The sequence below is a fragment of the Leptodactylus fuscus genome, chromosome 6 (assembly GCF_031893055.1).
Source record: "Leptodactylus fuscus isolate aLepFus1 chromosome 6, aLepFus1.hap2, whole genome shotgun sequence".
Lineage (NCBI taxonomy): Eukaryota > Metazoa > Chordata > Amphibia > Anura > Leptodactylidae > Leptodactylus > Leptodactylus fuscus.
In genome coordinates, this window is record NC_134270.1 from 101,904,988 (window position 1) to 101,918,886 (window position 13,899).

At 42.3% G+C, this 13,899-nt stretch overlaps 2 protein-coding genes across 2 annotated transcripts in view; one reads left to right on the forward strand and one right to left on the reverse strand.

The window, feature by feature from the left end:
• The window catches only part of TM9SF4 (transmembrane 9 superfamily member 4), a 318,186-nt gene that overhangs the window by 98,318 nt on the left and 205,969 nt on the right, over nt 1–13,899 (reverse strand). The window lies entirely within an intron of this gene.
• COMMD7 (COMM domain containing 7) overlaps nt 1–13,899 on the forward strand; it is a 43,212-nt gene that overhangs the window by 28,823 nt on the left and 490 nt on the right. The window contains exons 3-9 of the mRNA XM_075276881.1: nt 8,438–8,491; nt 8,594–8,696; nt 10,206–10,262; nt 11,963–12,000; nt 13,045–13,135; nt 13,395–13,444; nt 13,603–13,651. Of these exons, the coding sequence (XP_075132982.1) occupies nt 8,438–8,491; nt 8,594–8,696; nt 10,206–10,262; nt 11,963–12,000; nt 13,045–13,135; nt 13,395–13,444; nt 13,603–13,651 (442 nt within the window). The remainder of the gene's footprint in view (nt 1–8,437; nt 8,492–8,593; nt 8,697–10,205; nt 10,263–11,962; nt 12,001–13,044; nt 13,136–13,394; nt 13,445–13,602; nt 13,652–13,899) is intronic.

Genomic DNA, 13,899 nt, shown 5'->3' on the forward strand with positions numbered 1-13,899 from the left:
GGGTTCTTTGGCCTTAAATTTTATCTATTAAGTAGGCCAGGGGAGGTGAAAAAAAATAAAGGAACACCATACTCACCTGTCCCAGTGCTCTGGCGCCCCCTACACAGTATAGTCCTGCAGTTCTGTTGTCTTCTGGTGGAAATACCCGCTCCACGTAACAGCTGAGGCCAATCATTGACCTCAAGAAGGGAACAGGAGATGTGGCTACCTGTGACACCCTGTTTCCCTACCTGAGGCCTTGCAATAAAATGATTGCAGTTTCAAGGCCCCTATGGAGGCCAATAAAATAGTAAGGAAAAAATAACAAGTCAAATCACACCCCTTTCCCTAGCATACACTTAAAAGGAAAACATTACTGTGAAACACATACACAATAGATATCCCTGTGTGTAAAACCACACAATTTACAAACTTGCGTTAGGTTCACACCTGCGTTTGGGTTATCATTTGGGGGTTCCGCTTGGGCCCCCCCCTTCCCCAAACGGAAACCTAATTCACTTAGAAAAGCGGACAACTTCGGACCCTGTTGGGTTTCTGCCCAAAAAGGGCAAAAAAAAAATGCAGAGAGAAAAGCGCTGCTTGCCGCATTTTTGAAGCGGAATAAGGAATCGAATCCACTCAGTTTTTTTTCACCTCTGATAAAAATTTGAATGAAAAGTGATCAAAGCAGTAGACATTCCCAAAATAGCATAACAAAAAAGTACACCTGGCCCCGCAATAAAGACTCCCTGTGCATCACCATACACAGAAATATTTTTAAAAAAATGTCAGAATATAGTGAAAAAAAAACCCAAAATACAAAGTTTAGTATTTTTGTTAGGGCTAGTTCACACGGGGCGCGGTATGGCGTATTTTGGTCCTGATTGTGACGCGGGAAGCCGCGTCAGGATAGGGCCAAAATGAGTGGGCCTAGACCAGAGGCTGCTGCTGCGAAGCGGATGCCGGGGCTGAATCAGCCGCGGAATCCACCTGAAGTAAGTTAGTAGTCTACATAGAGCTCTATTGTGAGGGGGCGGATTATGACGTGGATTCAGCACCAAAATCTACCCCCCTCTTGCCACTTGTTAACGAGCCCTTAAAGGGTTAAAATGTGAATGTAACAATATAAATTTGGTATCCCCGAAATCGTATCAAAATGTATCATTTTGGTTGCACAGTGAACACTATAAAATGAAGCCTAGTTTCCCAGTACATTGCAGAGAATAATACATGGTACTACTATGACAAACAATTTGTCCCGCAAACATTAAGTTCTCATATGGCTCTGTGAACTAAAAAATAAAAAAGTTATGGGGTTTGGAAGGCGGGGATTTAAAAATGAAAATTGAAAAATGCCACCAGCGGGTAAGGGTTAATAAATGAGGTGCATCTTGTGCCAACTGGGTACTTCATTAACCCCTTCCCGCTGATGGCACTTTTTGACTTCCTGACCAAGCTCGATTTTTTTAAAACTGACATGTCACTTTATATGGCAATAACTTTGGAATGCTTTAACTTACCAAAGTGATTTTGAAATTGTTTTTTCGTAACACATTGTACTGCATGTTAGTGGTAAATTTTGGTTGATATGTTTTGTGTTTAATTATGAAAAAATAGGAAATTTGGTGGAAATCTTGAAAAATGTGCATTGCATACAGATAGTTAGACCGCCAAAATTATATCATAAATCTCATGTCCCAGATCTCTGCTTTATGTCGGCATCAAACTTTAGTCACCCTTTTATTTTTTACGGACATTAGAAGGTTTAACAAGTGAAACAATAATATCCAAAATTTTCAAGAAATTTCCAAAACCCATTTTTTAAGGGACTAATCCAGTTATGAAGGGGTTTTGAAAGACCCTTGTATTAAAACCCCCATAAATCACCCCATTTTCAAAACTGCACCCCTTAAATAAGCCAAAACAACATATACCTAGTATTTTAACCCTATGTGCTTAATAGGAATTAAGACAAAATGGAGGTGAAATTTTCAAATTTGATTTTATTTTACTAATATTTTCGTTTAGCCCTAGAATTTGCACATTCACAAGGGGTTAAAGGAGAAAACGCATCCCACAATTTGTTATGCAAGTTCTCCGGACTACCATAGTACCCCACTTGTGGGTGTAAACTAGTATATGGACGCACAGCGAGACGCAGAAGGGAAGGCGCGCCAAGGAGCTTTTAGAGGGCAGATCTGGCTGTGATCAGTTTCAGGAACCATGTCGCATTTACAAAGCCCTTGAGGTGTCAAAACAGTGGAAACCTCTAGAAAGTGACCCCGTTTTGAAAACCGCACCCCTCAAAGAACTTTTCAAGTGATGTAGTGAGCATTAGTAACCCCAAAGTGAATATGTAAGCTGTGCGGAGTAAATTGGGCACACCAAATCCTATTGTATTTTCCCACTACCTCCTATGACACAGACTGGGAAGAGGGGCATTCTGGGGGATCAGCGCTGGTGTCTTCTCTCTCGTAAGCTCTAAATATGGGGTGTCCCCTGAAAACGCTCGCACAGCTTATACATTTCCTTCTAGTCGCAGCCACTTAATGTCCTAATGATTTGGCGACTTTTGGGGTTTTTGTCTTCACATTGTACAAGCTAGATTTTTATTTATTTTCTGGCAATGTGGCCATATGAGGTTTTGGTGTTTGCGGTATTAGATGTACTTTTCAATGCCACCATTTTGGGGTGCCTGTAACTTATTGACTACATTTTATTAACTCTTTCTGGGTGGGATGTAAAAGGAAACCTCAATTCTGGCATTGCTTTTTAGCATTTATTTTTTTTTCCCGTACAGCATAAGTAACATGTTACCTTTATTCTGCGGGTCGGTACGGTTACGGCGATACCTCATTTATATCACCGTATATACTCAAGTATAAGACGAATTTTTCAGCACATCTTTCATGCTGAAAAAGCTCTCCTCGGCTTATACACGACTCAGGGTCCACGGGGCAGAGAAAACTGGAAAGGGCAGGTCCTTTAGTGCTACTGCTCTGTGATTGGCTTGTCATGAGGTCGCATTACTGTAATGTCATCAAAGGTCCTGTAGCCACTGATATGTAACATCCATAGATAAGGTTGAGTCTAAATCCTAGTAGCTCCGCCCACACCAGAGTCCGATCACATGGTCATGACTTCATCAGAGGTCCTTTAGCACACTAGGATTTAGCATCTACCCTGCAGATGAGTGGCCAGGAGTCATTGTGTCTTATGGAAGATGTCTGTTGTATGGAGGAGAGGAGGCTACAGTAACGTGACCCACACAGGGACCTTCCCGGCAGCGCTGTACTATTACGGTGGTTGTCGGGAAGGGGTTAAGACTGGGGAACAGAATTCCAGTCTGTGTACATTACTTGCCTCTAAGTGAAATGGGAAGGGGTCTTTGTAGAATGGGATGAAATCCATGCAAACACGGGAAGAACATACAAACTCCTTGCAAATGTTGTTCCTGGTAGGATTCGAACCCAGGCCTCCAGTGCTGCAAGGCTGCAGTGCTAACCACTGAGCCACCATGTTGCCCCAGCTTTCACATGTTTGTATGGAGAGACTGATGAGCTGTATAGGAGATTTTACACTACCCCCACCACAACTTATTGTTATGGTGGTGGGGGTATCCACTAAATAATGTGGGGCCCATATCAGGAAATGAAAGGGACCTACTGAGGCTTTTTAATGAATGACTTTCCTTTAGCATAAGTTATCAATTAAAGATCCGTGAGAGTCTGATTCCGGGAACCCCTGTTGATCTGTGTATCTCTAACTCCCATAGAGTTGAATGGGAGCTAGGGAAAGAATGTAGCTCAGGTGTGCTTTGTTGTTTCCCTTTAGGTATGCCCCTTCATGTACTGGTCCTGAGTTAGTCTGAACAATACTCCAAAGTCTCCCATAACAATTATGCTTGTTGTCATTGGAAACAGGCAGTCAACTCACACTGAGCAAACATGTTTTACTAGAATATTTCAGCTCTATGGCCGGGGCCCCACTTGGTGTAAATGCTGCTGAAAAAAACAAGGCATTTTACAGTCACTATGGGGTGGATTGGATTCTTAGGTTTTTGGAATTCACAGCATGTCAATTATACCAACGGAAACGCCATCAGTTTCACTATAGGTATGATGAAAGCAAAAAGCCCGCAGAAGAAACCTCTGGACTTTGTGAAAAGCGCAACAAGAAAAAAAAACTGCGCCTCGGTTTTTTCTGCAGTGCTTTTTTTTGCTGCGGCCCGCCATGTGAGGCCTTAGCCTAAAGCAGCTTCAGAATAATAGATCCCATATTATACTACAGAGACTTAAAGGGGTATTCCCATGTACATAATCATATCTATATTTGTAGATAATTAAAAGTTACACATTTTTGCAAATATAAGTAATTACTAATTCTGCAGAGTTTTAAAGATTTTCTGTAACTATCTTAGTGGTGACATCTCTTGTGTTGATCGGTTGCAAATGGATACGACCACTAATGCAGAAACTTTCTATGGTCTGGGACTTGTCAAAACCCCAGCCATGATTTTCTTATTGTAGCTGTGTTATCAGACAGGGACACTACAAGTATCAGAAGATATTCCGGCCACGATAACGAAACCATTGCCGATTTTATGATCTTAGAAAGGTCCTGTGTTCTTGGTCTTATCCCCTGGCAACCAATCAAGACAACAGACTGTGACCACTTGCTATTTAGATAAAATCTTTAAAACTCTTCAAAATATTTAAATACTTATATTTGCAAAAACATTTAACTTTTAATTATCTACAAACTTAAAAATACTTATGTACATGGGAATACCCTTTTAACTCAGATTCAGCAGATAAGGTGTGTATTGTAGTGTCATGTCATCCCCCTTAGTGTTGGCTAGGGCTGGGTAATTAGTTGAAAAATAACCAAAACTGAACATCAACACGATTAACTGATGTGACTTTGTGGTGTTGTTTCAATTCGGTTATTACAGTATTCATAAGGGTTCTACCTGCAATTTTTAGTTCTGACCAAACACATCCAAACTGGAACAGCTACTATAATACTCTGGGGCCTCTTAAGAGGGGAGGTGAATTAACATAAACAGTGATACTCGCCTCCCCTGGGCTCTGGTGTGGCTCCCTGTCCTCTTCAGCCTTATTCCAGCCTCCTGAATGTCTTCAGGAGCATCTGAGAACTGTGATTGGGACTCAGCGGTCACAAAGTTTTAAACTTCGGTCTATGCATTATGAAATTCTACATGACCCATGTGACTGCTAAGGCCCAATCAAAGACCTCAGTGGTCCCTGATGTGATTCAAGAGGCCTGAAGAGGAAAATGATCTGTGCTAGAACACAGTACATACTGCCCTTCTGTAGGCTCCTGTGCTGCACAACAGTAATGATTATGTGGATGCTTATACAGTTGATTGAGCGGTTGGATTATAATGGAGACAAATACTCACCATTGTACCTGGGTTACAACCCTGTTCACAGTGATTATAATTTGCCCCTGGGGGTGTGGTGTGGACTAAAATAATTGTTCAAAACATACAGAGGCCAGTAACACATAATAAGGTATAGGATATACAGTACAGACCAAAAGTTTGGACACACCTTCTCATTCAAAGAGTTTTCTGTATTTTCATGACTATGAAAATTGTAGATTCACACTGAAGGCATCAAAACTATGAATTAACACGTGGAATTATATACTTGACAAAAAAGTGTGAAACAACTGAAAATGTCTTATATTCTAGGTTCTTCAAAGTAGCCACCTTTTGCTTTGATTCCTTCTTTGCACACTCTTAGCATTCTCTTGATGAGCTTCAAGAGGTAGTCACCTGAAATAGTCTTCCAACAGTCTTGAAGGAGTTCCCAGAGATGCTTAGCACTTGTTGGCCCTTTTGCCTTCACTCTGCGGTCCAGCTCACCCCAAACCATCTTGATTGGGTTCAGGTCTGGTGACTGTGGAGGCCAGGTCATCTGGCGTAGCACCCCATCACTCTCCTTCTTGGTCAAATAGCCCTTACACAGCCTGGAGGTGTGTTTGGGGTCATTGTCCTGTTGAAAAATAAAGGATGGTCTAACTAAACGCAAACCAGATGGAATAGCATGCCGCTGCAAGATGCTGTTGTAACCATGCTGGTTCAGTATGCCTTCAATTTTGAATATATCCCCAACAGTGTCACCAGCAAAGCACGCCCACACCATCACACCTCCTCCTCCATGCTTCACGGTGGGAACCAGGCATGTAGAGTCCATCCATTCACCTTTTCTGCGTCGCACAAAGACACAGTAGTTGGAACCAAAGATCTCAAATTTGGACTCATCAGACCAAAGCACAGATTTCCACTGGTCTAATGTCCGTTCCTTGTTTTCTTTAGCCCAAACAAGTCTCTTCTGCTTGTTGCCTGTCCTGTTGCAGTGGTTTTCTAGCAGCTATTTTACCATGAAGGTCTGCTGCACAAAGTCTCCTCTTAACAGTTGTTGTAAAGATGTGTCTGCTGCTAGAACTCTGTGTGGCATTGACCTGGTCTCTAATCTGAGCTGCTGTTAACCTGCGATTTCTGAGGCTGGTGACCTGGATGAACTTATCCTCCGCAGCAGAGGTGACTCTTGGTCTTCCTTTCCTTGGGCGGTCCTCATGTGAACCAGCTTCTTTGTTGCGCTTGATGTTTTTTTTCAGCTGCACTTGGGGACACTTTCAAAGTTTTCCCAATTTTTCGGACTGACTGACCTTCATTTCTTAAAGTAATGATGGGCACTCATTTTTCTTTACTTAGCTGCTTTTTTCTTGCCATAATACAAATTTTAACAGTCTATTCAGTAGGACTATCAGCTGTGTATCCACCTGACTTCTGCACAGCACAACTGATGGTCCCAACCCCATTTATAAGGCAAGAAATCCCACTTATTAAACCTGACAGGGCACACTTGTGAGGTGAAAACCATTTCAGGTGACTACCTCTTGAAGCTCATTAAGAGAATGCCAAGCGTGTGCAAAGCAGTAATCAAAGTAAAAGGTGGCTACTTTGAAGAACCGAGAATATAAGACATTTTTTTCATTTGTTTCACACTATTTTGTTAAGTATATAATTCCACATGTGTTAATTCATAGTTTTGATGCCTTCAGTGTGAATCTACAATTTTCATAGTCATGAAAATACAGAGAACTCTTTGAATGAGAAGGTATGTCCAAACTTTTGGTCTGTACTGTGTATAGAACAAACTCAAAGCAACTACCACACCCGCATTTCAATAAAACTTTAGAAGTTTATTTTGTATCCAAAGTTAAAAATATAAGGACACATGAAGACAAAATCATACACATAAATAAGAGGGAAACGTGAGGTTAAAGTGCCAGCAACACCAAAATGATACAGGTAAAGGTGCAGTATTATAGTACTTTTCAAGGTAAACATTGCCCACAATAGGATATAAAAATACATAAAGTCATAGGTTACCAGGAGGGTAAGGGAAGGATATAAGATTAAGCCTATAAAGTACAAATCACCTCCTTGAATGCCCTATGGCACACCAGCCAATAAGATCCAAAGCAAAATATCCAAATCGCAATGTGGAGTAACACCAATGTATCATTATGAACTGTCCGATGCGCGTTTCGCCCGTACCACCAGGCTTCGTCCCTGGGAGGTGGTTTGCACTTTATAGACTTAATCTTATATCCTTCCCTTTTCAATGTAAACATTGCCCACAATAGGGTATAAAAATACATAGTCATAGGTTACCAGGAGGGTAAGGGAAGGATATAAGATTAAGCCTATAAAGTGCAAACCACCTCCCAGGAACGAAGCCTGGTGGTACGGGCGAAATGCGCATCGGACAGTTCATAATGATACATTGGTGTTACTCCACATTGCGATTTGGATATTTTGCTTTGGATCTTATTGGCTGGTGTGCCATAGGGCATTCAAGGAGGTGATTTGTACTTTATAGGCTTAATCTTATATCCTTCCCTTACCCTCCTGGTAACCTATGACTTTATGTATTTTTATATCCTATTGTGGGCAATGTTTACCTTGAAAAGTACTATAATACTGCACCTTTACCTGTATCATTTTGGTGTTGCTGGCACTTTAACCTCACGTTTCCCTCTTATTTATGTGTATGATTTTGTCTTCATATGTCCTTATATTTTTAACTTTGCATACAAAATAAACTTCTAAAGTTTTATTGAAATGCGGGGGTGGTTGTTGCTTTGAGTTTGTTCTATAAAATGTTCATTAACTGTAATTAAAGATAAAATGCCCGTTCAATTTATATTTGGTTCATAATGGCCCAGCCATAGTGAAGACCCTTTAATATACGACCCGTCTCACAAAATATAGCTTCAGACACATTCTTGCATTTCTACTGACTCCTAGCATAGCGTTATCTGTTTATGTGGCTCACTCTCTCCTGTGCTTGGGAAAGTGAATATGACACTACTTGACAGTACTTTAAATTATATGATCTGTTTGTTCTTCCCCCTATAGCAAGTTTCACGACTCTGCTCCGAGATATTTTCTTTCTTAAAAGAACAAAAAGAGGTAAGTTGAATTCTTATCCTTGACTTGCACATCCCTCCCTATCAACATGTCTTATTGACTGGTACATGTAATGGTTTTTGGTCTTTTTTTGCCTCCTTGCAGGTGGACCAGTTCACTTCTCAGCTTGAAGAGTTTGCCAATGACAATGGGGTTAGCCTAGGACCTTTAAAAAGCATTGTGAAGAGCATACTGATTGTTCTGAATGGTGAGGATTAGACAACACAGAAAAACTAAATGGCTTGTGGAGCTGAATCTGTTTTCAATTGGATGGTAGTTGCTTCGTTCATGTGTACTTCTGATTTTGAATCCGTTTTCATGATCTAAGCAACCTTTTTATTGCTCTGTTGTGTTTAAACTTAATGAATTCAGTTTACAAATAATGTTTTATATGTATACAGCTCCTATGCAGTCAGTGTAGCTGCTAAGTACGCCACACTACCCAATAGTTTACACGTTAACACAGCAGCATCGCCTAGCACAAAGTATCCAGCCTCAGTGTCTAGCTATTCGCCATGTCCGTTCAGATGTTTGTGTCTTGCCTGTCTGCCCTGTAGAGCATCCCAGCAGAGCGCCTTCCCAACCACACGATGGAGCCCGCCTATAACTCCGCCTCCAAATAATCAAAGCCCAGCCCCACCCCGTCCTGACTGACCATGGAAAAATGGTCTTGCTTGAAGCTGGTCCCTGTTGCAAAAAAGGTTGGGGACCACTGGTATACAGGAAACCTTTCAAGCAACCAAATGCAAAACCATTGTGACAGGACCAGGGGGAAGTTTTGGAAGGAATATAAATTTCTCCCAGGTTCCTTTATTATACATTATAAAAAGTAGCAAGGAAAGTTTTGCAGCAAGAAAAAAAGCTGGGTTTTCTTGGTTAATGCTGGTGACCCACATGGTATAAATGCTGTGGCTAAAACCGCTTTGTTTTACAGTATCTGCAAAGTGGATGGGATTTTGGCTAACCCCATCCATATATTGCAGAAAAATATCTGCAGCGGAGATGCTGCGATTTCAAAAAACAATTTTATTTTTGTAAATCGTAGCATGTCAATTATGCCGACAGAAACACTGACGTTTTCCATATAGGAATAATAAAAGCAGAAAGTTTTGGAGTGTGTGGCGGACCTCCATTTTGACCATGCGTGCCTCCAAGGCCAATTTTACTTACAGGACAGTATGGGTGAACTACAGTTCCCTATGCATCTAGCAGAGGTCACCTTGACATGGCAGGTAGGCTTACAATTACAGTTTAATCAAAATGTAAAAACTAAGAATCTCATTTTCATGTATCCTTCTATACAGTAGGTATTTGCAGTAATGCTCTTGGTGCTACTAGAGTGCTAGTGCAACTTTTTGTGTTTGCATTAGTATTAATCTAATCCAGCCCTTTAGAGAGCAGATGCATACCACTTTTTTACTCCCAATTGGTTCTCTCTAGTAGCTCCAGGCTGATGCTTGAGTGCTACAGCATGTCATTGAATCTATAGAAATGGCATTAATGCACAAGCGTAGCTACTTATCAGTCTTGGAGCTCCTGGGAACAGAAGACATGCAACTGCTAGAGAGCAGGTAAGTGCTTGGATAGTAAAATCTGATGGTTTACAATGTCCAGCAATCCACAACCTCTGTAGTATGTATGAGTGTTCAGCAGCTATGGGTTATAGAAACTAAAATTTTGTTAAAAGGAGCCTGAGTTCACTTTTCTTTGTTTGAAGGTGCTCTAAAGAGAAACCTGAAGTCGGAGGACCTGCAGTCTGACTTGGTTGTTCTAGGTGAGGATTTAATTTAATTTGTTTGTTGTATTATTAAAATTTCCAATAAAAAGTTGAATTGAAAAAAAAAAAAAAACAAAGTCTGAAATAGATCAAAAACACAAAGGAAACACAAAAAAAGAGAAACTCTAGTACGGTTGGTACATACCAAAGAAAAACATCTCCGGCCGCCAGGGAAGTCCCCAGGATGGTGCGGCCATGGTAGGTGAAGAAAGAAATGGGTATAGGTAGGGGAAGATAAGGAAGAGCACCAGAGGAGGAGAAGAAAAGAGAGAGAATGCACTTGGGGGAAGGGGTGCAGATAGGGTGCAGGCAAAAAACAAAATAATCAAGGGGTCCACACTCGGTGGGCCGCAAGTTTGTTACCGGGGAGCACAATTCAGCAAAACAGTGGGCCCAAGGATGCACCCGCCCATGGCAACCACAAGCAGAGTACACTACTCAGGGCTAGAAGGGAGGTCTAGAGCCAAGGAGTGCCCGATACTCCCCAGTGCGTTGAAATTCAAACCAATAGAACCAGGTCTTAGTGTAGGCTTCAATTGTGCCATGCAGAAAAGAAGTGAGGTTTTCCATACGTATGTTTTCATTGACCTTCAAAATCCAGAGTGAGAGAGGAGGGGGTTCAACTCGCTTCTAGTAGAGCGGAATGCAAGCACTGCCAGCGAGGACCAAAAATCGAAGCAGAGAGCTCTTATAGACTTTCACTGAAGACTCACAGTGATTGAGGAGGAACAAAGCCGGGCCTACGGTAGGTTATGAGGAATTTCAGTTAGTTGCAAGATGATCCGTTTAACACCATCCCAAAACGAGGACAATGCCGGGCAGGACCAGAAAACATAAAGCATATCTTCCTCTGCCTGCCCACATCTCCAGTACTGCGGGTAAAACCCATGGGGACCCTGTACCAACTAGATAAGATCTTGAAGCTGGCTTCCTGGCAGCGGGAACTGACAGAATTTTCGTGCGAGAGGCGAAAAATATGCCTCCTCTGTTCCTGGGAGAGGGAAAGGGATAAATTTGTCTCCCACTTCTGCATAAAAGGTGGTAAAAACTCCTAAGGGGGATCTATCAGAAGCCTATAGATGAATGAAAGAGAGGAGGATTTAAAGAGGACCTTTCACCATATCCGGGCACAGGCAGTTCTATATACTGCCAGAAAGCTGACAGTGCGCTGAATTCAGCGCACTGTCGGCTTTCCCGATCTGTGCCCGGTGTGAAGAGCTTACGGCCCGGTACCGTAGCTCTTCTATGGTCAGAAGGGCGTTTCTGACCATTAGCCAGAGACGTCCTTCTGCCTCGCGGCGCCAATCGCCCTGTGCTGTGGAGCCGGGAGGAACGCCCCCTCCCTCTGCTCACACAGCTTGTCCGTAGACGAGCATTATCAGGAGAGGGAGGGGGCGTTCCTCCCGGCTCCACAGCACAGCGTGATTGGCGCCGCGAGGTAGAAGGACGTCTCTGGCTAATGGTCAGAAACGCCCTTCTGACTGTAAAGCGCTACGGTACCGGGACCGATAGCGCTTTACACCGGGCACGGATCGGGAAAGCCGACAGTGCGCTGAATTCAGCGCACTGTCAGCTTTCTGGCAGTATATAACACTGCCTGTGCCCAGATATGGTGAAAGGTCCTCTTTAATTTTAAACCTTTTCTTATATGATCACATTGCATTATGGGGATTCACAATTGTATGCTTTATCTGCAGGATTGGATGAGGAGAAGGCCAAGCTCTTTGCAGACAAGGTGAGAAAAAAGATTGTGTAATATTAATTTAAAGGGGTACTCCAGCTTTCAAAAGTATCTGCAGATACATCCACAGCAGTGCTACGTACTCTCTGTTCCCTGATGTACTCTTTCCTTGGTTTTATTTTACTTGCTGCTCCTTGTATCACTGTTATTACCTCTGTGTGCAGATTCCTTCCCTGCTACAGGGTCTGTTTTGTGTCTCACTTCTTTAGACTCTGCAGTATCACTCTCTTCCACATATCTGAACAGGTAATAAATCACACTCCAAACTCCACTATGGTGAAGACCAAAGAGCTGTCGAAGGACACCAATCTTGCGACCAATCAGGCCTCACATCTTTTTAAGTGGGAGAATTTGCACAATTGGTGGCTGACTAAATACGTTTTTCTCCACTGCATGTATATGTGTCTGTATATATAAGTTATAAGAGCATATGACTAGGGTTGAGGGATTGGAAAAGATCAGAACGCGATCGGGTTCTGATCCCGCCTAAAAAAAAAAAGATCAGGAATGGAATTCTGATCGCTCAACCCTAGTTACCTACACAGAACCGCTGCCGCTCCCCGGAGCTCCGGACCGTTGTTCTCTGTCCTCTCCTCTCTTTCAGACGCCAGCAGAGCGCTGTGTGCGCTCCCGCCTCCCTAGGCTAGTGTTACTGATGCTGGGAGTAGGCGGGGCTTGTTGTGGCTTAGGAGAGTGTGGGTGGGTACAGGGAGGGGAGACGTGAGTGCCCCCGCCTTCCTAGGCTAGTGTTACTGATGCTGGGAGTAGGCGGGGCTTGTTGTAGCTTAGGAGAGTGTGGGTGGGTACAGGGAGGGGAGACGTGAGTGCCCCCGCCTTCCTAGGCTAGTGTTACTGATGCTGGGAGTAGGCGGGGCTTGTGGCTTAGGAGAGTGTGGGTGGGTACAGGAAGGTGAGACAGGAGGAAGACAGTAAGTGACATGTCATGCGCACCTCCAGCGAGTAATAAAATCTGACCATGTTAACATTAGCTTTTGTGATTCCATATAAAGTTTTGGGTTTGTGTTGTTTCCCTTGCAGTGGAACAGTGATGCTGCAGTTCTCAAACGGTTAGCAGTTGGGCGGACACTCAGTATTAATCAGTTGGTGGACATGGAGTGGAAATTTGGGGGTGAGTATTAGAGACTGACCTCTTTTATAGAATCTTATGATCAGCATAAGGTTATGTTCACGTCTCATTTTTACCCCATGTTTAATGTATGCATATGACTTATGTGCTACACAGATGCTTCAGATAGATGCCATACAGTGACTTCAACAAAAATTTTAAAAAAATTAATGTTTTTGGTGGACACCACAAAATGTAAAGTTGAAGTACACTAGACACTATACAGTCGCATGTAGTGAGTGACCATTGTTTTCTTCTGTAGTTACGGCAGCAAGCAGTGAACTGGAGAAAGCTGGAACCATATTCTTGCAGGTAGAGCTTATTTTATTTCACCTGACTAGATATAAACCTATGTAGTGCCAGAGGTAGACTGACCATTCAGAATAATGGGGCAATTATTATAGAAACTACATCTTTCTTATGGGAAGGTTAAAAATAAAATAATAATAAATATATTTTTTTTTTCTTAGCTAAAGATGGTTATTAAAAAGGGCAACCAGTTGGAACCAGTGTATGTAGGTGAGTATACACCATAAATGCATTTGCTTGCTTCATGCAGGAGTAGGGATCCTGTGATATTAGTATGGTAGCATATAGAAGGTAAGAGTGGAAAGTGCTTGTGAAGACGGTATTGTGTTGCAGTGCAACAACCTTGAACAAGAGTGCTTTTGGGTGTATATAAAGATTTGAGAAAGACCATGGCAAAATGTACAGCTTAAGAGTGAAAAGAATGGCTACAAGATCAAACATTAAAGAGGAGCCAATTG